The sequence below is a fragment of the Heloderma suspectum genome, chromosome 2 (assembly GCF_057233095.1).
Source record: "Heloderma suspectum isolate Gila_16-S chromosome 2, 16-S_ref, whole genome shotgun sequence".
Taxonomy (NCBI): Eukaryota; Metazoa; Chordata; class Lepidosauria; order Squamata; family Helodermatidae; genus Heloderma; species Heloderma suspectum.
In genome coordinates this window covers 371,211,403-371,236,745 of record NC_139459.1, presented here as the reverse complement: position 1 = coordinate 371,236,745, position 25,343 = coordinate 371,211,403, and the positions used below count along the sequence as shown (strand labels likewise).

Genomic DNA, 25,343 nt, shown 5'->3' with positions numbered 1-25,343 from the left:
CCTTCTAAGCTGCCTTGAGCTCACTGGAGGAAAGGCAAGATACAAACTTTCAAGAAGTGCCCAAACAGGCCATGTTGTTTGTCCCCAGCACCTGATAGCCAAAGATATACTGCCTTTGTAAATGGAGGTTCCATTCTTGGTGCTCAGGGTTCATAGCTGCTGAAAGGTGGATGGATCATATCCTTTAGAGCAGAAGAAGAACTGCAATGCTGGTTTAGGTTTGTATCCCTCTAATCTCCCTAATTTGTTTTAACAGTGTCCAGTCAGGTGCCTCTCGGAAGTGCACAGTCGAGTTTCAGCCAGAGAGGAGGACTTCCCTCCCAGCCAGGAATGCACACAGGGCAGCCGATGTATATGTGTGTGGAGTGTGGTGAGATTTTCAGTCAGCATTACATCTTTACTTTACATCAAAGAATTCATGCAGGGGACAAACCATATAAATGCTTAGAGTGTGGGAAAAGCTTTGCTCGTCGTCGAAACCTTAATTTGCATCAAAGAATACACACAGGGGAGAAACCATATCAATGCTTGGAGTGCGGAAAGAGCTTCAGGATGAGCACACAGCTGACTTCACACCAAAGAATTCACAGAGAGGACAACGAGTATACGTGCACCGAGTGTGGAAAGAGATTTCCTTATAAGTCAAAGCTTAGCTTACACCAAAGAGTGCACACAGGTGAAAAACCATATCAATGTTTGGAATGTGGAAAGAACTTTTCTCTCCAGGCCCATCTCGCTTCACATCTTAGAATTCACACAGGGGAGAAACCATATCAGTGCTTGGAGTGTGGAAAGAGCTTCAGTAGGGGTGACTCTCTTACTTCTCATCAAAGAGTCCATACAGGGGAGAAGCCGCACAAATGCTTGGAGTGTGGAAAGAGCTACAGCTGTAGAAAAAGCCTTATTTCACATCAAGGTATTCACACAGGGGAGAAACCAACTCAGTGCTTGGAATGTGGAAAGAGCTTCACCCATAATCGAAGCCTTAAAATGCATCAAAGAATACACACAGGAGAGAAAACGTATCAATGCTTGGAGTGTGGAAAGAGCTTCAGAAAGAGCTCACAGCTTACATCCCATCATAGAGTTCACACAGGGGAGAAACCATATCAATGCTTGGAGTGCGGGAAGAGCTTCAGGTTGAATGCATACCTTACTTCACATCAAAGAGTTCACAGAGAGGACAAAGAATATGAATGCAGAGAGTGTGGAAAGAGATTCCCTTATAAGTCAAAGCTTAATTCACATCAGAGAGTGCACACGGGTGAAAAACCATATTGGTGTTTAGAATGTGGAAAGACCTTTTCCCAGCGATCACGCTTTACTTTACATCAGAGGATTCACTCAGGTGAGAAACTGTATAAATGCTTAGAGTGTGGAAAAAGCTTCACTTGTAGTCGAACCCTTAATTTGCATCAAAGAATACACACAGGGGAGAAACCATATCAATGCCTGGAGTGTGGAAAGAGCTTCAGGATGAGCGCACAGCTGACTTCACACCAAAGAATTCACGGAGAGGACAATGAGTATAAATGCCTGGAGTGTGGAAAGAGATTTCCTTATAAGTCAAGTCTTACTTCACATCAAAAACTGCACACTGGTGAAAAACCATATCAGTGCTGGGAATGCGGAAATAAGTTTTCCCACCAAGCATACCTTATTTCACATCAGAGGATTCACTTGGAGGAGAAACCATATCAATGCCTGGAGTGTGGAAAGAGCTTCTGTAGGGGTGACTCTCTTACTTTGCATCAAAGAATGCATACAGGGGAGAAACCACACCAATGCCTCGAGTGTGGAAAGAGCTACAGCAGTAGAGCCAGCCTTATTTCACATCAAAGGGTACACACAGGGGAGAGGCCATATACATGCTCAGAGTGTGGAAAGACGTTTCCTTATAAGTCTAGTCTTAATTCACATCAAAAACTACACACAGGTGAAAAAATGTATCAGTGTTTGGCATGTGGAAAGAACTTTTCTCTCCGGGCCCATCTTGCTTCACATCTTAAAATTCACACAGGTGAGAAACCGTATCAGTGCTTGGAGTGTGGAAAGAGCTTCAGTAGGAGTTACTCTGTTACTTTGCATCAAAGAATACATTCAGGGGAGAAGCCACACAAATGCTTTGAGTGTGGAAAGAGCTACAGCTACAGAAGAAGCCTAATTTCACATCAAAGAGTACACACAGGTGAGAGGCCATATAAATGCTCAGAGTGCGGAAAGACATTTTCTTATAGTTCTAGTCTTTATGTACATCAAAGAGTGCACACAGGTGAAAAAACATATCCGTGTTTGGAATGCGGAAAGAGCTTTTCTTGCGGAGCCAATCTTACTTCACATTTTAGAATTCACACAGGGGAGAAACCGTATCAATGCTTGGAGTGTGGCAAGAGCTTCAGAAAGAGCACAAAGCTTACTTCACACCAAAGAATTCACGGAGAGGATGACGAGTATAAATGCTTGGAGTGTGGAAAGAGATTTCCTTATAAGTCAAGACTTTCTTCACATCAAAGAGTGCACACAGGTGAAAAACCATATCAGTGTTCAGAATGCGGAAAGAACTTTTCCCACCAGGCCCGACTTAGTTTACATCTAAGAATTCACACAGGGGAGAAACCGTATCAGTGCTTGGAGTGTGGAAAGAGCTTCAGTAGGGGTGATTCTCTTACTTTGCATCAAAGAGTCCATGCAGGGGAGAAACACAAATGCTTTGAGTGTGGCAAGAGCTACAGATACAGAACAAGCCTTATTTCACATCAAAGAGTACACACAGGTGAGAGACCGTATAAATGCTCAGAGTGTGAAGAGACATTTCGTCACAGGTCTACTCTTCAGTCACATCAAAGACTGCACACTGGTGAAAACCCATATCAGTGTTTGGAATGTGGAAAGAACTTTTCTCACCGACCCCATCTTACTTTGCACCTTAAAATTCACACAGGGGAGAAACCGTATCAATGCTTGGAGTGTGGAAAGAGCTTCTGTAGGGGTGACGCTCTTACTTTGCATCAAAGAAAGCATACAGGGGAGAAACCACACCAATGCTTTGAGTGTGGAAAGAGCTACGGCTATAGAAAAAGCCTTATTTCACATCAAAGAGTACACACAGGTGAGAGGCCATATAAATGCTCAGAGTGTGGAAAGACATTTCCTTATAGTTCTAGTCTTTATTTACATCAAAGACTGCACACAGGTGAAAAACCATACCCATGTTTGGAATGTGGAACTAACTTTTCTCGCAGAGCCCATCTTACTTCACATCTTAGAATTCACACAGGGGAGAAACCGTATCAATGCCTGGAGTGTGGAAAGAGCTTCAGAAAGCACGCACAGCTCACATCCCATCATAGAGTTCACACAGGGGAGAAACCATATCAGTGCTTGGAGTGTGGAAAGAGCTTTGGTCACAGAAGAACCCTTATTTTGCATCAAATAAATATACATGGTGGGGAATCCATAGCAATGTTTTGAATGTAGAAGGCCTAACTTTTGAGGAGACTGTCTCCCTGACTTGGATAAAGTCTTGAATGAGATGTGGCCACTGTCCCAGTCTGGATGTGGGGAGCAAGGCCTTATTGGTGGTGTTGCCTCAGTGTTATAACTTTCTTTCTGACATAATCCTACAGTTGACAAACACGTACAGCCTGAAATGTTCGCCGCCTTTAAAAAGTGTTCTGATTATTTGATAGTTTTGTTAAACTGCCTTAAAACCTTTTGCAGGTGTTTTGATTTTTTTCAAAATGAAATTAGGACTGATAATTTAACTGCTTTTAGCCTCTTTTCTGATGTTACAATCTAAAAAAGTGTTAAAGAAAATGTACATCCCAGTCAAGCAAGAAGGTTTGAACTAATTTTCTAGATCAAGTGTCAATCTTCTGACATCTCAGAACTCCCACAAAGCAGAGAAGCCCACCTATGGCTCCAAAGGACTCTTCAGAATATGTCCTCCCTCTCCCTGAGGCGGGAAACCTGTGTCTGAGCTTGAACACTGCAGCTTGGATCCCATAGGATTTTGAACACTCATCCATACTTAAAGCAACTAATCAATCTCTACCCAACGTGAGAGGCCCAACTTTTTAGGGAGAAGGATGCAAACCTTGCCTTTTCCCAGGCACATTTGTTTTCTATGTGCAGGGATTTTTTTTTTCTTTATGGAGGATTCTTTTTATCTGTGAGCTACTCTGTCTACAGGGGTACAACCCAAACAGAAGTTACCACCTCAGTAAATACTTGGTCTCAGTCCAGGGGAGGATCAATAAGAAGAACATTGGAGTTGTGCGGATGGGGAATTATTTCTCCGTAGAAACCACCTTAGTGCCTCCTATGCAGCAATGATGGGTTGGGCAGGGTGCAATCCAGAATCTGAGGTTCTGTGCCAGCCTTCCTCAACCTGGTGCATTCATAAGAGCCCTGCTGGGTCAGGCCAAGGGTCCATCTAGTCCAGCATTCTGTTCGCACAGTGGCCAACTAGCTGCCCATGGGAAACCCACCTGCAGGACTGGAGTGCCACAGCCCCCTCCCGCCCGTGTTCCCAGCAACTGGTGTACGTAGGCACACTGCCTCGATAGTAATTCTGTGAATTAGCTTTCCTCAACCTGGTCCCTTCCAGGTGTGTTGGACTAGGTAAGAAATAAGAAGAGCCCTGCTGGATCAGACCAAGGCTCCATCTAGTCCAGCATTCTGTGGGCCAACCAGCTGCCCACGGGAAACCCACAAGCAGGACAGGAGTGCCACAGCACCCTCCTGCCTTATGTTCCCCAACAACTGGTATACATAGGCATACTGCTTCTGATGCTGGAGGCAGCTTATAGCCATCAGGATTAGGTGCCACTGATAACCTTTTCCTCCATCAGTTTGTCCAATCCCCCTTTAAAGCCATCCACATCAGTGGCCATCACTACATCTTGTGGAAGTGAATTCCATAGTTTGACTATGCACTGCTTGAAGAAGTCCTTTTTGTCTGTCCGGAATTTCTCACCAATCAGGTTCATAGGATGACCCCTTTGGGTTCTAGGATTATGAGAGAGGGAGAAAAATGTTCCCTACCCAGTTTTTCCACACCATGCATAATTTTGTGCGCCTCTACTTTGGGCCTTTTTTCTAAGCTAAACAATCCTAGATGTTCTAACCTTTCCTCATAGAGGAGTTGCTCCAGCCCCGTGATCATTTTAGTTGCCCTTTTCTGCCCTTTTTCCAGCTGTACAATATCCTTTTTTAGGTGCAGTTACCAGAACTGTACACAGTATTCTAAGTGTGGTCTTGCCATAGATTTGTATAATTTTTATTTATTTTAAAATTTTCTTGGCTACCCTTCAGGGCAGAAACCCTCACAAGGCGGCTCACAGCAACAAAACACAAAAAAACAGTTAAAATATTAAAAGCATTAAAAACAAATGCAATAAAATAGCAATAAAATCAACAATAAAAGCTGACAATAAAATCAGCAACAACAGCAATCATATCATGAGAAGACTATGGTAAAATAATACCTTTTCAAGGCCTTGAAAGCCCACAGTGCCGACCTCCAATGGCAACTTGTTCCAAAGGTGTGGGGCCACTGCAGAGAAGAAGTATGATCTTGGGAATTTGATTTTCCATTCCTTTCCTAATTAGGCCTAACATGGGATTTGCTTTTTACACTGGGTGGATATTGTCATCGAGCTGCCCACCACAACCCGGAGATCTCTTTCTTGATCAGTCATTGCTAGCTCAGATCCCATCCAGCAGTGTAGGGGCAAATTCAGAAGGGCAGGGCCCCTTCGTGACAGTCACAGCCACGCCCCCTTCTAAGATTATATGACCTTGTAAGATATACAACCAACTGGGATCCCAAAACAGTGCAGCTGAGAGTAAGGCAGGGGCATTTCAACTGGATGTCTGAGAAAAAATGCAGGGGTGTTAAAATCTCTTTCACCCATTCACACACAAACATTTTGGGTTTTCAAAATACGATACTCTATGGAAGCTTCACCTCAACTCAGCCCTCATGGACAGATCCCTTCGCATTTAAGCAGCCCCCTTGCACACTACCTTAGCGCCCCAACATTACCCATTAGCCGTCTCCCATCCTGCAACAGAAACATCCACACACCCAGCTGGATTGAACCACACATACACCCCCCCCACACACACACACTTTTCTCCCCTCTCTCCAACTGATTTTTTTCCCTGTTTCCCTTCCCTCCATCAGGGTTTGTTTGCCCAGCTACATGCCAACCTTGTACCAAAAATGTAGGTTGCATTTGACAATTCTGCTTACTGTAGAAGTGAATGTTCAAGAATTAACACTGCAATCCAATGGGTGTTTATTTCGAATTAAATTTACAGAGATCTTGGGAAGGCAGCTAAGGCTGCAGTCCTACGCACACTTACCTGGGAGAAAGCCCAATTGGCAACTGAACATAGTGGGGCTGACTTCTGAGTGAACATGCACAGGATTGTGTGATAAATCCTAAAAACTGGCACAAGCCAACTCTTACAATGAATGTCAATAATTAGGGTTGCTGGTAATGTGCACTTTGGGCCCTCACCCTCTGCAGGAACAGGCAAGAAGAAACAGCAGGCTGGCACCCTCCAGATTTGCTGGACGACAACTCCCATCGGCTTCAGGCAGCATATTGGCTATGCTGGCGGGGGGGGGGGGTATTTATTTCATTTCATTTCTATACTGCCCAATAGCCGAAGCTTGCTATCTATCTGGGCGGATAGGATTTGCAGTCCAACATGTCTGGAGGGCACAAGCTTGGGAAAGGCTGGGTGAGAGAATTTCCGTGGCTCCTGCTCAGAGCTGTGCGGGCTGTGCGTCGGCCACTGCGTTCGGGGCTCCCAATATCTACCTACCTACATGTCTTCTCAGAAGTAAGCATATAGATTTCAATAGGGCTTATTCCCAGGTATTTCTCATTTTAATCACATTTTTACAATTGCATTTATTTCCCACTCATATAGATTTCCCCCTTCTCCCTGCCCTTCCCACACTCACCCCACTACCTTTTTTGGCTGCCACCCCTGACTGAGCTGACCTATCTGAGTCTGATGTTGGCCGGTGTGTTCCCGGGCGCGTCGTGTCTGCGTGCTGGGTTGCCGCCGCTCCGCACCTGGCTGGGGGCACAGGATGGACGATCAGGATCAGCGTCTCCAGCAAGCAACTTAGCTTGGCCCAGGCGCTTCCGTCCTTCCCCGAAACCGGATGGCAATGGCGCAGGCCCAGGCCCAGGCGCGGCAGGCAGGCAGGCAGCTTCTCCACCTCGGAGGGAGGGAAGGCGGGCTGCAGGAGAGGGTAAATAAACCCTGTGCCCCGGCAGGCCCTCCGGACGGGGGAAGGGGGAATTCGCCGTTCTTCCTGCCCCATGCCTGGAGCTTCCGGGAGAGTTTTCTAGCTGCCTGCCCCGCAGTGATAGGCTGGGAATGGGAGGGACCCAGTGGAGACCCGGCTCCAAAAAAGGTTCCGGAGTTTTGACCCGGTGAGACCCCTCACCACTGCACCCTTGACAGGCAGCCCTACCTACAGAAACCCCGGTCCTAGACCACTTCGCCTCAGAAAGCACCTGAACTGGTACAGATCCAGCTGGCAGGTCACGTTTTGACTGGATCCAGTGCATGACCCTAGGAGATGTCACTGCAACTTTGGATGTCATGGGGTGAAATCACAAGTGACTTGCTTTTCTTAGGCATGTAACCAAAGTGCTCAGAATGGTGTAGGCCAGTAATGGGAACCTCAGTTCCCATCAGATGCTGCCAGAACAGTTAATGATCAGCAATCATGGGAGTTTTAATCCAGCAGCACCTGGGGGGCAAAAGATCCCCCACCCCTGATGTAGGCAGTCCTCAAGGATTACAGTAACACCAGAACCCCCAGTGAATCTCTTCTTCTGAAGGGAACCATGCTTGGGTAAGCATTGTCCTCATGTAACGTCTCACTGCATGTAGAAATGTCCTCATGTAACGTCTCACTGCATGTAGAAATTGAGTGCACTGAATAATTCATTCTGGCTCTCCCCCTTTCACAATGATCACCACCATACCGCTGGTGAACATCGTTGCCAGACCATGGAGCAGCAGTTTGACATGCGTACCGTGGTTGAGAGGAAACCCTTGGTGACGTAGGCTGCCTCGTCGTGCACAAGGATTTTATGTGTATGTTTCAATGAGCCCTATGATGGACTGGCTGAGACTTCAGCTGAAATCGTGCACCCACTTCCCTGGCACATGCCACATGGAACTCAATAGGACTTACTTCTGAGTAGACATATATAGGATTGCATTTTCCTCTCCTCCTAATCAAAAGTACCCCAATTTTGAAGGAATCTATTTTACTGTTGTCCCTTCTCTCAACCTAATTTTTCAGTTTTGTCATGATACCACGTTCATACATTTTACGTACTCACCCTGCAAATATGTGGGTAGCCAGAATAATTCCCTCCAATACTGAGCTAAGGTGGTGAGTGCTAATAGTGCTGGTGACACGCGGCTCTATTTCTCCTTCTCATCTTCTTCAGGTGAGGCTGTGTTTGTGCTAGATCGGTGCCTGGCTGTGACAACGGACTGGGTGAGGGCTAATAAACTGAAACTCTATCCAGACAAGACTGAGATGCTGCTGGAGGGTGGTTCTCCTGACTGGATGGAGGGTGCTCAACCTATTCTGGATGGGGTTGTGCTCCCCCTGAAGGAGCAGGTTCGTAGCTTGGGGGTTCTCCTTGAACCACTTTGTCACTTGAGGCTCAGGTGGCCTCAGTGGCACGGAGTGCCTTCTACCAACTTCATTTGGAGGCCCAGCTACACCCCTACCTGGACAGGGATAACCTGCTTCAGTTGTCTATGCTCTGGTAATCTCCAAGTTAGATTACTGCAATGCGCTGTACATGGGGCTGCCTTTGAAGACGGTTCAGAAACTGCAGCTCGTGCAAAATGTGGCCAGATTGATAATGGGGACCAGAAGGTTCGAACATATAAGACCGATGCTGGCCCGCTTATACTGGCTGCCTGTATGTTTCCGAGCCCGATACAAGGTGCTGATTTTAACCTATAAAGCCTTAGATGGCTTGGGACCACAATACCTGAGGGAGCGTCTCTCCCGACACGAACCTACCCGTATACTATGCTCAACATCTAAGGCCCTCCTCTGGCTGCCTACACAAAGGGAAGCTCAAAAGACGTTGACAAAGGAGAGGACCTTTTTGGTGGTGGCCCCCAAATTTTGGAATGATCTCCCTGATGAGGCCTGCCAGGTGCCAACACTGTTATCTTTTCGGCGCCAGGTTAAGACCTTTCTCTTCTCCCAGGCATTCGGCAGCATGTGATAAGTTTTATTTGCTCCTGGAATGTCTTATGGCTATGCTTGTTTGCTTTTGAGATAGTTTCTTTGAAGTTGTTTTGGATATATGTTTCTTTTGTGTATATTGTCTGTTCACGGTTTTTTTTTTTAATGTAAATGGTTTTTAATCTCTATATATTGTATTTTTAATGTTTTTAATCGTTGTAAACCGCCCAGGGAGCTCCAGGTATTGGGTGATATAGAAACGTTAATAATAATAATAATAATAATAATAATAATAATAATAATAATAATAATAATAGAAATTAAGCCAAAATGGGACTATTGAGAAACATGAGCGAGGTGTCAGCATGCTCTGGGGAACATGAATGTTTGCAGAAGAATCCCACAAAATTAATATAAGAAAAGACACCTAGCCCCCCAGGGAGAAGGATGGAGAATACTCAATATCCCAGAATGTTATGTGGGTTGGAAGAGAAAAAAAACGGTTTGTCATGAGGAAAGTGGAATGTTCTCCTTGCTGTGGAATTAGACTCCATACAATTTTTAATATCCCAGAAGAGAGCATGACCGGCTGGCAGGAATACTTAAGCCTTAGGGTGCAGAATATACTGCAACACTCCATTGAAACCATGGGTTTCATGGGTTATAGATATAACACTACTTCCAGACAGTGCACTGGCATGACTATAAAATAATTCTACAATTGAAGGATGTTTATGAGGAATATACTGCTGTACACAAAACTGTTTAAAGTCTGCTTCAAGTTGACTGAGAAAGAACAAATGCCTCAGCCGTGGACAAAGGAACCCATTGTTTAAGAAATAACTCAGCACATTAAATTTTGAGTAATTTTATTGGCCTTCCTGAATAAGATACACTTGACAGGTTACCAAATTAACAGAGCATGTTCCAAAATAATAGATTTGTTAATTCTTTTTCCTTATGAGATGTTCCCTGGTATTGAGATTGGGCCTCAGTATAATAATGTAGCATTTGGGGAGAAAGATGCAGCCCAGGAGACCAGCCCCAGAGGCCAAGATAGAGAAGACCTCCACAGCCACCATGAACTTCCCCTTGGTGCTCAGGTAGGTGGGCAAAAAGGAGACCCAAACGCTGCAAAACACCAGCATGCTGAAGGTGATAAATTTGGCTTCATTGAAGCTGTCAGGCAATTTTCTCACTAGGAAAGCCACCGTGAAGCTGATGAGAGCCAGGGAACCCATGTAACCCAAGACAGTGTAAAACATGGTCACTGAACCTTCATTACATTCCACTATGATTTCCCCAGCTAGAGAATGGAAATCCAAGTTTGGGAATGGGGGAGAGGTCCCCAGCCAGACAACACACATCACAGCTTGGATGAGGGGACAGGCCAGGACAATGGAGTTTGTCACTTGTCTCCCCAAGAATTTTCTTGCAATGTTTCCTGGCTTGGTGGCCATGAAGGCCAGAACCACCATGATAGTTTTTGCCAAAATGGAAGAAATAGCAACAGAGAAGGTGATGCTGAAAGCAGTTTGTTGCAGCAGGCAGGTGACCTTTGTGGGTTGACCGATAAACAGGAAGGAGCAGAGGAAGCAGAGCAGGAGAGAGAAGAGGAGGATGTAGGTGAGGTCTCGGTTGTTGGCTTTCACAATTGGTGTGTCACGGTGTTTAATGAAGGTTGCCAGCACTATAGATGTGATCAGAAAGAGGAAAAGGGCCAGGGAAGTTAGAACGAATCCCAGTGTCTCGTCATAAGAAAGGAAGTGGATCTTCTTGGAGATGCACTGGTCTTGGTTCTTGTTTGGGTGTTGATCTTCTGGGCACGGGACACAGCTATCTGCATCTGGAATGAGCAACAGCTATTGAAGTATCTTAAATAGGACACAGATGTTCTTTTTGTAGGGCCAGTTCAGCCCTCACAGAAGGTTATGGAAATATCAATTCTGAAGCTTATTTCACACCTTTGCTTATTTTCTGTGGAAGCTTCAGCAATCGTAAGACCTGAGTCAGAAAAGTATGACATAATTTTCTCCTCATATTAATGCCCTCTGTACAAGACCCATGTTCAATATTCTGCAAGGAAGAAAATTCTGTACCCAGACATGAAAATTAGGGAACTGTAAGAACCAAACAGGACAGGAAGGCCTGGAGTGCTATGGTCCATGGGGTCACGAAGAGTCGGACACGTCTGAACGACTGAACAACAACAAAGAACCAAACCACAATCTTACTGGCAGTGCCCTCTGAACAGAGAGGGAGAGAGAGAGAGACAGAGAGAAAAAAAAGAGAGAGAGAGAGAGAGAGAGAGAGAGATGTAAACTAGTACTATAACGAAGCAACAAGGACAATCTGGATCTATTATGGATGTGGTCAGTATTAAGTTAAATTCTATAAGAGTGATGAATAGACTAACAACAGAGTAACTTCAGAATGTATTTACAGCTAAACATTTTGGCTTCAACCCTCATCAGCAGCTGTTCTCTTAGCTGGATACCCAAACTGGCAGTTTGGAATCTGGGGGTGAAAATTCCTCTTGAGAACCCCCCCCCCCCAAGTATGAGTGATAGAAAACTTCTGAATTGTCCTCCAGGTTAAGGCCAAATGGACTAAGAGTTCTGAGTCAGTAGATCCAGAGATTTTCCTTTCTGTCAAGCATGTCACTGTCCTGTGTTTGTTTTATTGGAAGCAATTGTAAATCAGAGAGACAAGGTGTAGGTGAGTTAACATGTCTTGCAACAGGCTGCTCTTAATTTTTTTGGTAAGAATCACAGATTTGTGGTTACGGAATCATAGAATCATAGAATAGTAGGTTTGGGAGGAGCCTATAAGACCATCGAGTCCAGCCCCCAGCTCAGTGCAGGGATCCAAGTCAAAGCATGGCTGTCCAGCTTCATTTTGGATGCCTCCAGGGTGGGAGAGCCCACATCTTGTTCTTAGTCCACTGCCATTTTTCCTACAGATTGCATACAACATCTCTTTATTTTGCATTCAATTAAATAAATCACATTAGTGGAAGTACAGTTTATTGATTGTCTAATGCAGTAGGTTTGTTGGCGTGCTCCTAACAGACATGATTTCTTGGAGGTAACTGCATGTAATGCAACATGCTGATATATACTCTTGTGGTCCTGGGTTGCAAATATCTTGTTTGACAGCTGCTTTAACTAAGAATTTACCCAAATCGGGTGGTTTTCTGAATGCAATGCATGGTGGAGAACTAATGGCTTCCATTAAACAAGAACAATAAGATATAACAGGGTACCTATTTTTGTCTCCTGAGGAATTTTCATTTCCCAGCATACCAAACTGCCACTCTTGGTATCCATTTCACATCACAGCTACTGATGAGGGTGGAAGGCAAAACATCTAGCTCTAAATGTATTTTGACAAAACACTGTTGTTAGTCTACCTGTCTTTCTTATATATTTTAACTTCAGATTGACTGCATCCATATAGTGGAACAAGAGCGTTCTGGTTACTTTGCTATTGTGCCCCTTCACACACATACACACACCATCCATCCATCCATCCATCCATCCTCTGTCATTTCCCTAAGATTACGCAGTGTCTTCTAGGGAGATATGTTGGTGGAGAGCCTGTGGAACAGGTTACAGAAATCACTATAGATGAAAGGGCAATCTGTTTGACCTCGGGGCACCGTGCTTCAGGTTTCACAAGGATGACAAACCACCTGCCCTGATCAGTGTTCTGCCCAAACGGCTTCAGGTCCAATGCCAAAACAACTAAGGGTGGAAACATGGTCTTTGAAAAATATTCATGGAATTATTATCCAAAGGGTATACGGAAGAAAACCCAGCAGATTATTTACTTGTGAGTATTAGTAATTTACTGGGAGTCATTATTGAATTGGAAGTTTTGTTCAGGAAATTGTGAATACTTTGCCAACCAGTAAACCAGAAAGTTATGCAATCCAAAATAAAATTGACAGACAAATATATTCCTGGGGGAAATGGCAGAGTCTTCTCCTTGTCTATGATCTTCCCTTTGTCCCTGCGGCACTCTGTCTGCACTATGCTCTGCACTTTTATATGTCTCTCAAAGTTTGAGGTACCTGTTGAGTTAGACATTGTCCCTTCTGGACAACGATCACACCTGTAGCAGCAAACCGGCTTTCCCTCAGGAACTTTTCTCCGGTGCCCTGGAGAGCACCTCTCCACACACCTGGCAAAGGGCGCCTTCTAAAGGGGAAAAGACAAACAGCTGAGGATGTCCAGGGACAGCAATCACATGAAAAAAAAGTTACACGACAGAGTTTCCCACTACATGATGGATGGGTTCTCCAGCTTAGGAGGGCCAAATATATTCTGGATGTCTACACGTCACTTTGAACTGTCACAAAGGAGGCTCATATGGGAGACAGAAAATGTAACACCGAAAGCTGCTGTATCCTGATGATGTCAGTGGGACTGACCACCCTCCCCTTGCAAATCCCCTCCCATGACATAAGGGAGCTCCCCCGCCCGCCCGCCACTCCATGCAGAGAGGGGCATGGAGCTCCTTACCTCTCTCTGCACAGAGAAAATGACCTGGTCCTGCAACCCCCCCGAGTGAGGTACCTCCTTCCTGCCACACTCATGTCCCCATTGGTTTGTGAGGCTGATCGAAAATATAATCTGAGGCAGAAACAGGAACTTTGGAAGCTGCCTTCTTCTGAGTTAGACCCATGGTCTACTTAGCCCAGTCTTGTTTGCACGGACTGGCAGAAGCTCTTCAGGGTTTCAGGCAGGGGCCTTTTCCATCCCTACCTAGAGATGCCAGGAACCAAAACGGAGTCATTTCAACACAAAGATGGTTCTTTTATCACTGGACAGCAACCCCCCCCCCCCGCCCTGGACTCAATAGGCCTTTGGCCTCATCTAGAAAGACAACTCCTGTTCTCAACAGACAGAACAGAAACATTATTTCATTTTCCCATGACCCCAGACCATTCCCTTCAAACCAACCTCTGTAGCCCAGATGATTGAATCCGAGTGAATGGTGAAGTCTTGGCCTGGGGGAACCCCAGGATCGACCCCTCCAACTTTCACAGGAGAAAAGGACTCATTTGGGAAGAAGATCCAGTTCAGGATGTCATATCTGTTCCTATATTCGGTGACAGAGACTTCATCTCCAGCACTGTTGTTAAACCGGATGTTTCGCAAAGAGGCAAGAATCTGAAATGAAGGAGACACTAATGAAATGGGGTAAATGTGAGCAAGTTCTGGGGCGGTTTCATCGCAGAACTGAGATCCGAACTCTACACAAGCAGTTTTGCTTTTCTGCTATATAACCTGTAGGTGGCACTGCAGTATAGCAGAATAAGGGAAATACTGAAGTCAAAATACAATTTTCTTTTGCTTCTTTTAAGTAATACTGCATTTTCCCTGCTCTGAAAAACAAAACAAAACACCTTACCTCAAGTGCTGTTCAAAACCAGAAGCCAAACTGGCGGGTATCAGTGTTTTCTAAGGAAGTTACAAATAACTGTGAATAGGGACTTTTGTCTATTGGGCAGTACAGAAATGTAATCAATACATAAATAGAAATAAATATATGGAGATTGATTTATTTCATTCCTATACTGCCCAATAGCCGAAGCTCTCTGGGCGGTTCAAAAAAAATTAAAAGCACAATTAAAGTACAGCATAAAACCATATAAAACTGAAAACCTTAAAACCACAATATAACAGTACAACCAGAATAACACCTAGGAGCAAGAGATTTAAAATACAGATTGAAAACACCAGAGCTAAAAGACTAGGAAGCTAAAATGCCAAAATACTGGGAGAATAAAAAGGTCTTCACCTGCTGCTGGAAGGAGTACAACGTAGGCGCCAGGCAAACCTCTCTAGGGAGCTCATTCCACAGCTGGGGTGCCACAGCAGAAAAGGCCCTCTTCCTGGTAGCCACCCACCTCACTTCCTTTGGCAGGGGCTCCCAGAGAAGAACCGCTGAGGATGATCGTAGGGTCTGGGCGGGCACATATGGGAGGAGTCAGTTCTTCAGATAACCTGGTCCCAAGCCATTTAGGGCTTTAAATGTTGATACCAGCACTTTGAATAGGGCCTGGAAATGGACTGGCAGCCAGTGCAGCTGGAAAAGTACTGGTGTAATGTGATCTCATTGGCCAGTCCCTGTTAACAGTCTTGCTGCCCTATTTTGGACCAGCTGAAGTTTCCGGACCATTTTCAAAGGCAGCCCGCAGCAATCCAGATGAGAGGTTATCAGAACGTGGATAACTGTAGCTAGGCTCTCTCTGTCCAGATAAAGGTGTAGCTGGTATATCAGCCTAGGATGATATACCACGCAATAAATGAGCGCACAATACCACAAAGATAAGCACACCATAAAGGCGTCATGTAGAAAGGCTCCTGGTGTCTTCTAACATACTGCGACTGCCATTAGTTCAGGAGACAGCACCTCACCCCCCCCACTCTGTTGTTTAGTTTAGTGCTTAAAATGCACCACCTGTGGGCGCTACCTGCTCGATTCTGCCTTCTCACTGGCTTGGGCTTTGGGGGCTGGTGTCTACTTGCGCCAGCCCAGCCTCATACCTTGCAGGAGGCGCTGCAGGGAGTTTGTCAATGGCAGCAAAGAGATCAGTGGTGGAAGGGAGCCGCCTGCGGTGTCCTCCAGGGCTGGGAGGGAGCATGACTGCTTTCTATCCTCGAACTCTTGGGTCGGGGTAGAGACTTGCCTGATTCCTCCCTAATCCATATCCAGAGCTGTAGACCCTTTTTTTTTTTTTTTTTTTTAAGAACTACTATAGAAACCCACTACTCCTCACACACTTCTTAATGCTCTTTAAGGTGAAAGGTGGCCATGAAAGACGATCCATGGGGGGAACCTCCGGTAAGGAGCCATGTCGCCCTGCCCTGGCAGTGACTTGCGGGGTTCTGCAGGTTGTTTTTTTCAAACAGCTGTGAAAAGGTTGAGAAACCTTCCCCCCCCCCCCGGAAAATAAAAGGGAAGCCTGCAGTCCAATCCAGATGAAATCTTAGAAGAACAGCTGCCTTTGCGGAGGATGCAAAGGGGCTCAAACTAAGGTTAGTCGCCGGAGTTAATCACCTACTGAAACGCTGTTTTGAAACCCTTAATTAATTAAGAGACTGCAAGGACAGATGAGCCCCAATCTTAGATAGTATTTGGAAACTTAAGCTACCAGCAAGCACCACTTGCGCAGCAAAAAGTGGAAGTATGGCAGTTGTATAAATCTAACCTGAATTAAAATCAAGGAGTTGCAGTCCTTTACAAAGCGAATTTAGCTCAAGCGGTCCCTTTAAAAAAAGAAAGAAAAAGAAAGAGTACTAAGATTGTTCACATTTTTGAATAAGTATGACAGCCTATTTAACTTTCTATTTCTTTAAATCATTGTTTGAAGGTTTTAATGTTTGAATTTAAATGGCTGAAAGCTATGTTTTTGTCCAGTTGCTATTTTCTTCTGCATGACCTTGAGAAAGCTACAGTCAAAATAAATAAATCTTTGGCAGCCTGGAATAGGCTGGAATAATATCAACTTGTGGGCTGACTAATTGAAATTTACTAAAGGAGGAGTATTGCTGACACCTGTTGGATGCTAAAAAATCAGCAGCTTATGAAAAATGTTTCTTCTTTTCATGTTCTGTTTCTTTTAAATCTCTTTCTCCTTTTGATACTGAGAGAGATCTTTTTTGGCACTGGAGGATCAATAACTTACTGGATATCCTGATAAATTAATGTATAAAGGAAGTAATGAAAAAGATAATTGAATGAGTGCTATGAATTTGGATAAACCAGCAAAGGATATCAGAATAACTCGTAGCAGAGCGAATACCTGGGAGATGCCTACAGAACAATTAAGTAGAAATACTAAATCCAGGAAAGGCTCTTTAAAAGATACTGATGGGAGCCACAAAATTATCGGTGAAAGTAACATCTATAAACAAGGAGGAGGTACCTGAGCAGAAGCAAGATATACAAAAGATGACCTTGGACGAACAGACACAGAATATTATAGATGCTATAAGCAAAAAGATGGAGGCTTTTGAACTAAGCATAGAACAAAGGATGGGCACCTTTGAACAACGTATAGAAAAATGGATGGAGAGGCAAGTATTGGAAGTGAAGGAGGAGATTAAAGATACAAAGGAAGAACTGAAACAAGAATTTAAGAAATTAGATGATGCATTAAATGAAAGAACAAACAGAGTGGAAGTACTGGAAAATAACACAGAAATTGTAGCTACGGAGTTAGAACATGAGCAGGATGCCTTAGCTTGGTTTGAGCTTAAAGACAAGGAATGCTTGTTACATTTCACAGAAAGTTATGGCAGCGCAGAACCTGACCTCAGAATGGAATTGGTAAAGACTATAGCAGCCTTTTTGAGTAAAGAAGAGAAAATCACGGAGATGGAAATAGATCAAGCTTTTAGACTGAATTCGACATATGCAAAAACAAAAGGTCTATCCAGAGATATTATTTTCCATTTTGTAAAGAAAACTACAAGGGATTCAATTCTCCAGAAGCACTATCAAACTAAACTGAAGATGGTGGGCAAAGAGATTATCGTAATTAAAGAAATTCCTGGAAGATTTTTGAGGTAAAGGAGGGATTATGCATTTTTAACAACAATCCTGAAATAGAAAAAGATCATGTTTAGATGGGGATTCCCAGAAGGTGTGGTCTTTTCTTACAGAGAACAGAGATATAAGTTGAACTCAGTTCATAAAGCAAGAGAGTTCCTTTGAACTTATGGAAAAGATTCGACAGACCTACAATCTGATGTACAAGAAGAGGACAACACTCAGGGTGCAACAGGTGGAAATTAAGAATGTACCTTAATCTTATATTTCTTAAAAAACGGATTACAAATTTTTAGCTTGGAGCATTAGTGGGGTGAATGCTCCTCAAAAGAGAAAGAAAATATTTTATTATTTACAAAAATTGAAACAAGATATAATATGCTTACAAAAAACTCATATTAAGAAAGAAGATATCAAATTTTTAATTAATAAAAATTAGGAGAAGAGTTTATAACTGCAAGCTGAAAAAAGAAAAATGGAGTAGTTCTATACATTAAGCCACATTTGGGACCAGAATTAGTATTGTCAGATGAACAAGGTCGTTTTGTGAGAGTTAAAATCACACTGAATGGTGTATTGACGTTGATTGTAGGGGTTTATGCACCTAATGACCACAAAGTGGAATTTTATGAGGATCTCTTATTCAAACTCGTGGATCTAACTTTTGACAGTTGGTGTTTAATGGGAGATTGGAATGGGGTGATTGCACCTCAAATTGATAGAATATCGGAGAAAAAAATAAAGAGTAATCGAGGAAATTACTTAAAAGTTTTATTGAATTGATGGACAATTTGGCTTTAGTAGATGTATGGAGAGATAAAAATGGAAACTCAAATGAATATACATATTTTTCAGAAAGACATAAACCTTTTTCAAGGATTGATATGATTTTGACAACTAAAGAGCTTGCTACAAACATTGGCAAAATACAAGTTGTACCAAGATCATTTTCAGACCATAACCCTATATCTATGTCATATGTGAAAAGAAGTACTACTTTTAGATGGAGATTGAATGAAATGATATTTCAAAATAAAAGTATTGTGGACGACACTAAAAAGAAATTGAGATAATTTTTTGAATTGAATCTGGACAAGGGAACAAATATCTGAACAGTATGGGATGCAAGTAAGGCCTATGTGAGAGGTTATTTTATACAACAAAACACACAACTGAAAAAGAAAAGAGAAGAGAAGGTACAAAATATTCTGAAACAGATAAAGGAGAAAGAAGAATTCCTAAAGAAAAAACCGGGAAAGGCAAGTGTCCTCCGACAGATTAAATTACTCCAACAACAATTGTCGATGTTAACAGTCCAGGATATGCAAAAAAATTTAAACTCTGTAAAACAAAGAAATTTTGAATTTGCTAATAAACCAGGAAGATGGTTGGCCTATAAACTCAGAAAGGAAAAAGAAAAGAAAACAATTGTGAAAATAAGGGAAAGTGGATTAAAATTAACTGATAATGTGGCCATTCAGAAAGTCTTTCATCAATATTATTCGAATTTGTATAAAGGACAGGATATCTCCCCAGAATTAATGGATAAATATATTCATAAACTAAATTTACCAAAAATTACTAAGGAACAAAAACAAATGATGTTTGCCCAATAATAGTAAATGAAATGGCGGAAGCAATAAAAAAAATTAAACTGGGAAAAACTCCAGGACCAGATGGAATATCAGGATTATATTATAAGAAGTGTGAATAAGAAATTTTACAACTGTTGAAAAATATGATGAACAGTATTTTAGAAAAGGGGGAGATACCGGAAACATGGAAAACAGCATATATAACATTAATACCTAAAGAAGGACAGGATTTAACCTCGACAAAAAACTACAGACCAATCTCATTATTAAACAATGATTATAAGATATTTGCAACAATTTGGGCAGAAAGGCTCAAGAAAATATTGCAGGAGTTTGTATATGAGGACCAAAGTGGTTTTCTATCAAGGAGACAGATGAGAGATAATGTAAGAACGGTCTTTAATATTTGGAAAAACACCCAGAAAAACAAGCAGCTCTGATCTTTTTAGATGCAGAGAAAGCATTTGATAATATCAACTGGAAATTTTAAATTAAGACCTTAGAAGAACTGGATTTTGGGGAAAACTTTATAAAATGGGTGAAATCGGTATATACCGATCAAAAGGCTACAATAATTATAAATGGGGACTTGACTAAACCTTGTGAGATACGAAGAGGAACAAGGCAAGGTTGCCCATTGTCACCGCTACTATTTATATTGGTTTTAGAATTATTGAACAGAGATATAAGATAAGATGATCGAATTACAAGAATATAGATTAAAAAGGAGAACTATAAGATGAGGGCTTTTGCAGATGACTTGGTGTTTATGTTGGAGGAACCTTTAAAGGGAATTGAAATTTGAATGAAAAAATTAAAATAATTTGGAGCAGTGGCAGGGTTCAAAGTTAATAAACAGAAAACAAAAATCTTAACAAAGAATATGAATGTTCAAGAAAAAAAATTTGATGGATAAGACTGGCTTCCAAATTGAAAAGAAAGTAAAATATTTGGCAGACTTTTTGACAAATATGAATTGTATGCTTTTTCAAAATAACTATCTTAAAGTGTGGAATGAAATTAAACAAGACTTATTAAAATGGGAAAAATTACAGCTATCACTTTTGGGAAGAATTGCAATAATTAAAATGAATGTATTACCTAGAATGTTATTTTTGTTTCAGATGATACCCATTATTACATCGGATTTACCTTTTAAGCAGTGGCAGAGAGATATAATGAAGTTTATATGGCAAGCAAAAAAACCAAGAGTTAAAATAAAAATTTTACAAGTTGCAAAGGAAAGAGGTGGCTTGGGATTACCAGATTTTAAAACCTATTTTTCTGCCTGCTGCTTGATGTGGTGAAGGAATGGGTGACGGTGAAAAATAGAAGACTTTTAGAACTAGAAGGACATGAATTGAGATATGGGTGGCATGGTTATTTGTGGTATGATAAAACAAAAGTACATGTAGATTTTAATAATCATTATATAAGACGGGCTGTATTAAGAATTTGGAATAAATATAAATTAAGGTTTTATCAAAAAACACCACGTTGGACATCTTCACAAGAAGCAATGCATAGAAGATAATTTGATAGCACGCATAAATGGATAAGATATAATGATTTACTGGAATTGTCACAAGGGGAATATAAATTAAAATCAAGGGAAAACTTATTGGAAGAAGGTCATGTCTGCCAGTGGTTTTCATATTTGCAACTTAAAGAAAGGTTTAAAATAGATGAGAAAAATGGTGGATTTGAACAAACAGAATCTGAGTTTGAAACAGCACTGTGTACAAATGATGAACATGTTATGCTAAATTTACTGTATAAATTACTGTTAAGGTATGAGACAGAGGATGAACAAGTAAAAGATTGTATGATAAAATGGGCACAAAATGTTAGTCATAATATATCAATGGAAGAGTGGGAAAGTATGTGGGGGAAAGATCTAAAATTTACTTTATGTACAAGTCTTAAAGAGAATTTTTATAAGATGATGTATAGATGGTATGTGTCACCATTTAAACTGTCTAAAATGTATAAGGGTGTTTCTGGAAAATGTTGGAAATGTGAAGATCAAGAGGGAGCATTTTATCATTTATGGTGGACTTGTAAAAAAGCTAAAACATTTTGGAAACGAATACAATCTTTAGCTCAAAGAATATTAAAGACTACTGTAGGATTAAAGCCAGAAACTTTTTTATTGGGACTAACAGATAAACACGTAAAAGAGAAGGGGGGAACCCTCTTTCTCTACATGACAACGGCTGCAAGGTTATTATATGCACAAAAGTGGAAGCATGAAACAATACCAACTGTGAGCGGGTGGATCATGAAAAAGATGGAGCTGGCAGAGATGGCAAAACTTACTAATAGAATTAAAGAAGGATGAACAACTAAATGTATGTTAGATTGGAAACCTTTTATAGAATTTGAAAAGAAATAGAGAAAAATGATATCTATGTATGTGGATTTTGAACTTTGAGATGGTTGGTTGTTGTTGTTGTTGTTAAAAATTAGGAGAGAAATGAGATAATGTCTGTGAACTCAATGTATGATATACAACTAAGATAAGAAGTAGAGAATAATAATAAGCATTTGTTGTGTAAGGGGAGCCAAAGGTAGATATCTTACAATCTTAAGAGATATTTTAGTGTATGTGTATTGTGTGTTTATGTTGTTGTTGTTGTTGGTTTCTTTTTAAAAATAAAATTTTATATATATATATATATATATATATATACACATACATACATACATATATATACATACATACATACACATATATAATCTATCCCTAATAATAAAGTCTTGTCTTTCTTGGGTATGCAAAATAAGAAAAAAAAAATAAAGACGATCCATGGGGAATATCTTTCGTAACAGCCTTAGAATGGATTAAGGGCTTTTCTACATGAGGCTTTTAACCCTCCTCTTTACCTAGGCTTCTGCTGCTGCCTGCTGGATTCTTTGTGGGATTAAGAACAGCTGCTTTTCCCATGGTTTTTTCCCCCATGGCTTATGCTTTCTCAGCCTTTCCATATGTTCTATTACACAACCACCAGGTAGCACTGTGATACAGCAGAATTGTGCAAATATACCAGGGTTTAATCATAGAATCATAGAATAGTATAGTAGGGTTGGAAGGGGCCTACAAGGCCATCGAGTCCAACCCCCTGCTCAATGCAGGTATCCAAGTCAGAGCATCCCTGACAGATGGCTGTCCAGCCTCGTCTTGAAGGCCTCCAGTGTGGGAGAGCCCACCACCTCCCCAGGTAAATTGGTTCCATTGTCGTATTGCCCTAACAGTCAGGAAGGTTTTCCTGATGTTCAGCCGGAATCTGGCTTCCTGTAACTTGAGCCCATTATTCCGTGTCCAGCATTCTGAATGGTTGCAAGGAACGTGAGAGGCCTTGGAGGATGATCATGACCTGTAACGTACCCACAAACTACCAGGAGTGAGCAACCATGAGCGCACAATACATGTCTCACGTAGAACGGCTCTAACACTCCTCCCATTCTCCCTCTTTGCTTCCAGGATCAGTCCACTGAGAAATCACCAAGGCACCTTCTATAAGATTGCCAGATCTGAAGGAGGACGTTACCTGCCACGGCTGAATATTCAGAAGCCTCTTGTCTTCTCCCCTCACTCCACGTTTGGATCCAGATACTGCATGTAAAGCGTGTGCCACAGAAAAAACACCATTGTAGATGCCGTAGCTGTGACTGGACATGCTCACCGCGAAGCTGTTCCCTGTCAGGTCCTGTACCTTCTCCTTCCCCGTACAGTTTCCTCTTGGAGAGCTTTGGCCTGATTTCAGAAACTCACACTCAAATGCAATTTCCCACCATTTATGGAGAAAGACGTCTCCTTGTGGTCGGCGTGGATCTAAGGCCCAGAGAAAATGCTTGAATCCTGGCACATCCCTTCTGTGGACTCGGAAGTGCAAAGCACCGTGGATGGGTTTTCCACGTAGCATGCTGAAGGGGAATCCTGACACAGCGATATCTGAAAGGGATGTCATGATCCAAACCTTCCTAAATGGGGTCTTGCTCTTTCCTTCATGGATATAAATTGACATTGCTAGCTGTCGTACAGCAGTGTAGTCTGCAAAGACGATAATCACTTGCGGCTCAAACCAAGTGCTAGGAATAGAGCCAGACAGCATTTGAAACAGATGGAGCGGGTCTGTAGACTTGAACGTGTCGGTGAAGGCCAGACAGATGTCCTTCTGCTTGAGCATTGGTGTCAGTGTCTGGATGAAATGTTCACTGCTGTCATCACTGTGAACAATCAGCCCAATCCAGTTCCAGTGGAAATGCAGGAGAAGCCGGACTAAGCCCACATACTGAGGACCTTTATTGGGATCGATCTGGTAGAAGGAAGGAAATTCCCTGTTCTCTCCCTCAGCATGGTTGAAAAAGCTGTAACCGAGCTGAAGGAAGGAATGTCCTGTTAGACTGCTGCACAAGGATTTTGTGGCATTTTAAAGACTAGCCTGTTTTTAAGGCATCTGCTTCCATGGACTCCTATGCCTGACTTTAGATGCATGAAGTGTTCTCCAGAAGGAAGACGTCCCTTTTAAAAATAGATATTTAAATATAAAGTGACGCTCTGTGATGTCTTTAGTACTTTTCTTCCACCCCCCATCCCAGTGTGGATATCTCCCCAAAAGTCAGGTCTGCCATGCCCTGATCCCCACACTGCCAGCTGGCTGGGCAGGGAGCGGATCTTGCAGGCAGGAAGGAGGGCCCAGCATGCCTCTGTGGGCACTGCTGTGCCATGATCCGTGCAGGGGCAAGCGGAGGGCTGAAATGCCTGCCCTGCCCCAAACTCGGCCTCTTCTTCCCGGCTGCTGAGCTGAGCTGAGCGGACGCGTTTGCTGGTGCGACGGGGGAGGAGGCGCCTGGCCTTGCCGGAGCGTGAGGCTGAGCAGGCCCAGCTCTGAACTGACCCCTGCTTTCCCCTGTGGCTGCGGCACAGCATGTGCCCTGTTCCTGGCCGCTGATTGGAGCAGCTGGTGCGCATTCGTCCTTGGAGGAGGATGGACCTGACCTGGGCCAGGTCATGAGGCGCTTGGCGGAGCTGGAAAAAGTTAACGCCAAATCAAGGCAGCAGGTAGAGGCAGCCCGGGTCGACCCGCTCTCCTTTCACCCCTCGGAGCCTGGCAACCTGGGGACTGGCTCACGTCTGGCCATTTTCGCAAGCTGCGGGTCCTAGGACTCAGAGGAGAGGGCTTCCCGCCACAGGCATCCCCGGCATCTGCCGGCCAGCCTGTCTGCCTGTCAGCCAACTGTGGGCACTTCAGGGGCAAGGGGGCTACAGCCACGCCTGGGTTGGCTACTCCTTTGGTAGGCACGCCTGCGACCACCCAGGTCCCGGTGGTGGTCTCCACCCAACCAGTTCTGCCAACTCCAGTGTCCGAAGTGCCAGTTCCCACGCCTGACCCTCACGCATCTGCGACGGACACTGCCATTCCCTGTGGCGCAGTGCCAGCCCATCGGGCCCCCCTGTCCCAGCTGCGAAGGAGGAGATAGGGAAGGGGCAGTAGGTGGATAAGTTTCCCGTGCCCTTTGGAGAGCCAGAGCAGAGTGGGAAGGGGAAGGAGGGAGACGGAGGGTCTGAAAAGATCGGGAGGGAAAAAGTGGAACGAACCTGGACCAGAAGATTGGAAAGGCATTTGATGTTCATGGGAGTGACCGAGCAAAAACAGCCAGAGAAAGGGGCAGTCTTGACCACGTATTTAGACATTGGGCATCGCTACACCAGCCTAAAATCCTTCATTTAAAACGGGGCTTTCTGCTTCTGTTCTAAATGCAGGATCACGACGGCTCCCTTTTCCACCTGCTTCCTTTCCCCCCTCCCCTTCCCCCTCCTTCTCCCTGCATCTGAGTCCTCCATTATCTGTCATTGATCTCTCTTCTCTTTTTGCCGCTTTTCCTCTTTTCACGGAGGGAACTCAAGCAGAACACCACTG

At 43.2% G+C, this 25,343-nt stretch overlaps 2 protein-coding genes across 2 annotated transcripts in view; one reads left to right on the top strand and one right to left on the bottom strand.

Moving 5' to 3' along the window:
• LOC146356070 (uncharacterized) overlaps window positions 1-3,756 on the top strand; it is a 69,340-nt gene extending 65,584 nt beyond the window's left edge. Inside the window, exon 19 of the mRNA XM_084830011.1 lies at window positions 407-3,756. Within this exon, the coding sequence (XP_084686137.1) occupies window positions 407-3,471 (3,065 nt within the window). The 3' untranslated portion in view covers window positions 3,472-3,756. The remainder of the gene's footprint in view (window positions 1-406) is intronic.
• A 6,447-nt stretch (window positions 3,757-10,203) lies between these two features.
• On the bottom strand, window positions 10,204-23,609 carry LOC146356069 (vomeronasal type-2 receptor 26-like). Its single transcript, XM_084830010.1, has 4 exons — window positions 22,971-23,609; window positions 14,227-14,436; window positions 13,335-13,461; window positions 10,204-11,105 (listed from the first exon to the last, which is right to left on the bottom strand). Exons 1-4 carry the CDS (start codon window positions 23,607-23,609, stop codon window positions 10,204-10,206), a joined length of 1,878 nt encoding a protein of 625 aa, XP_084686136.1.
• Between the last annotated feature and the right edge of the window lie 1,734 nt (window positions 23,610-25,343).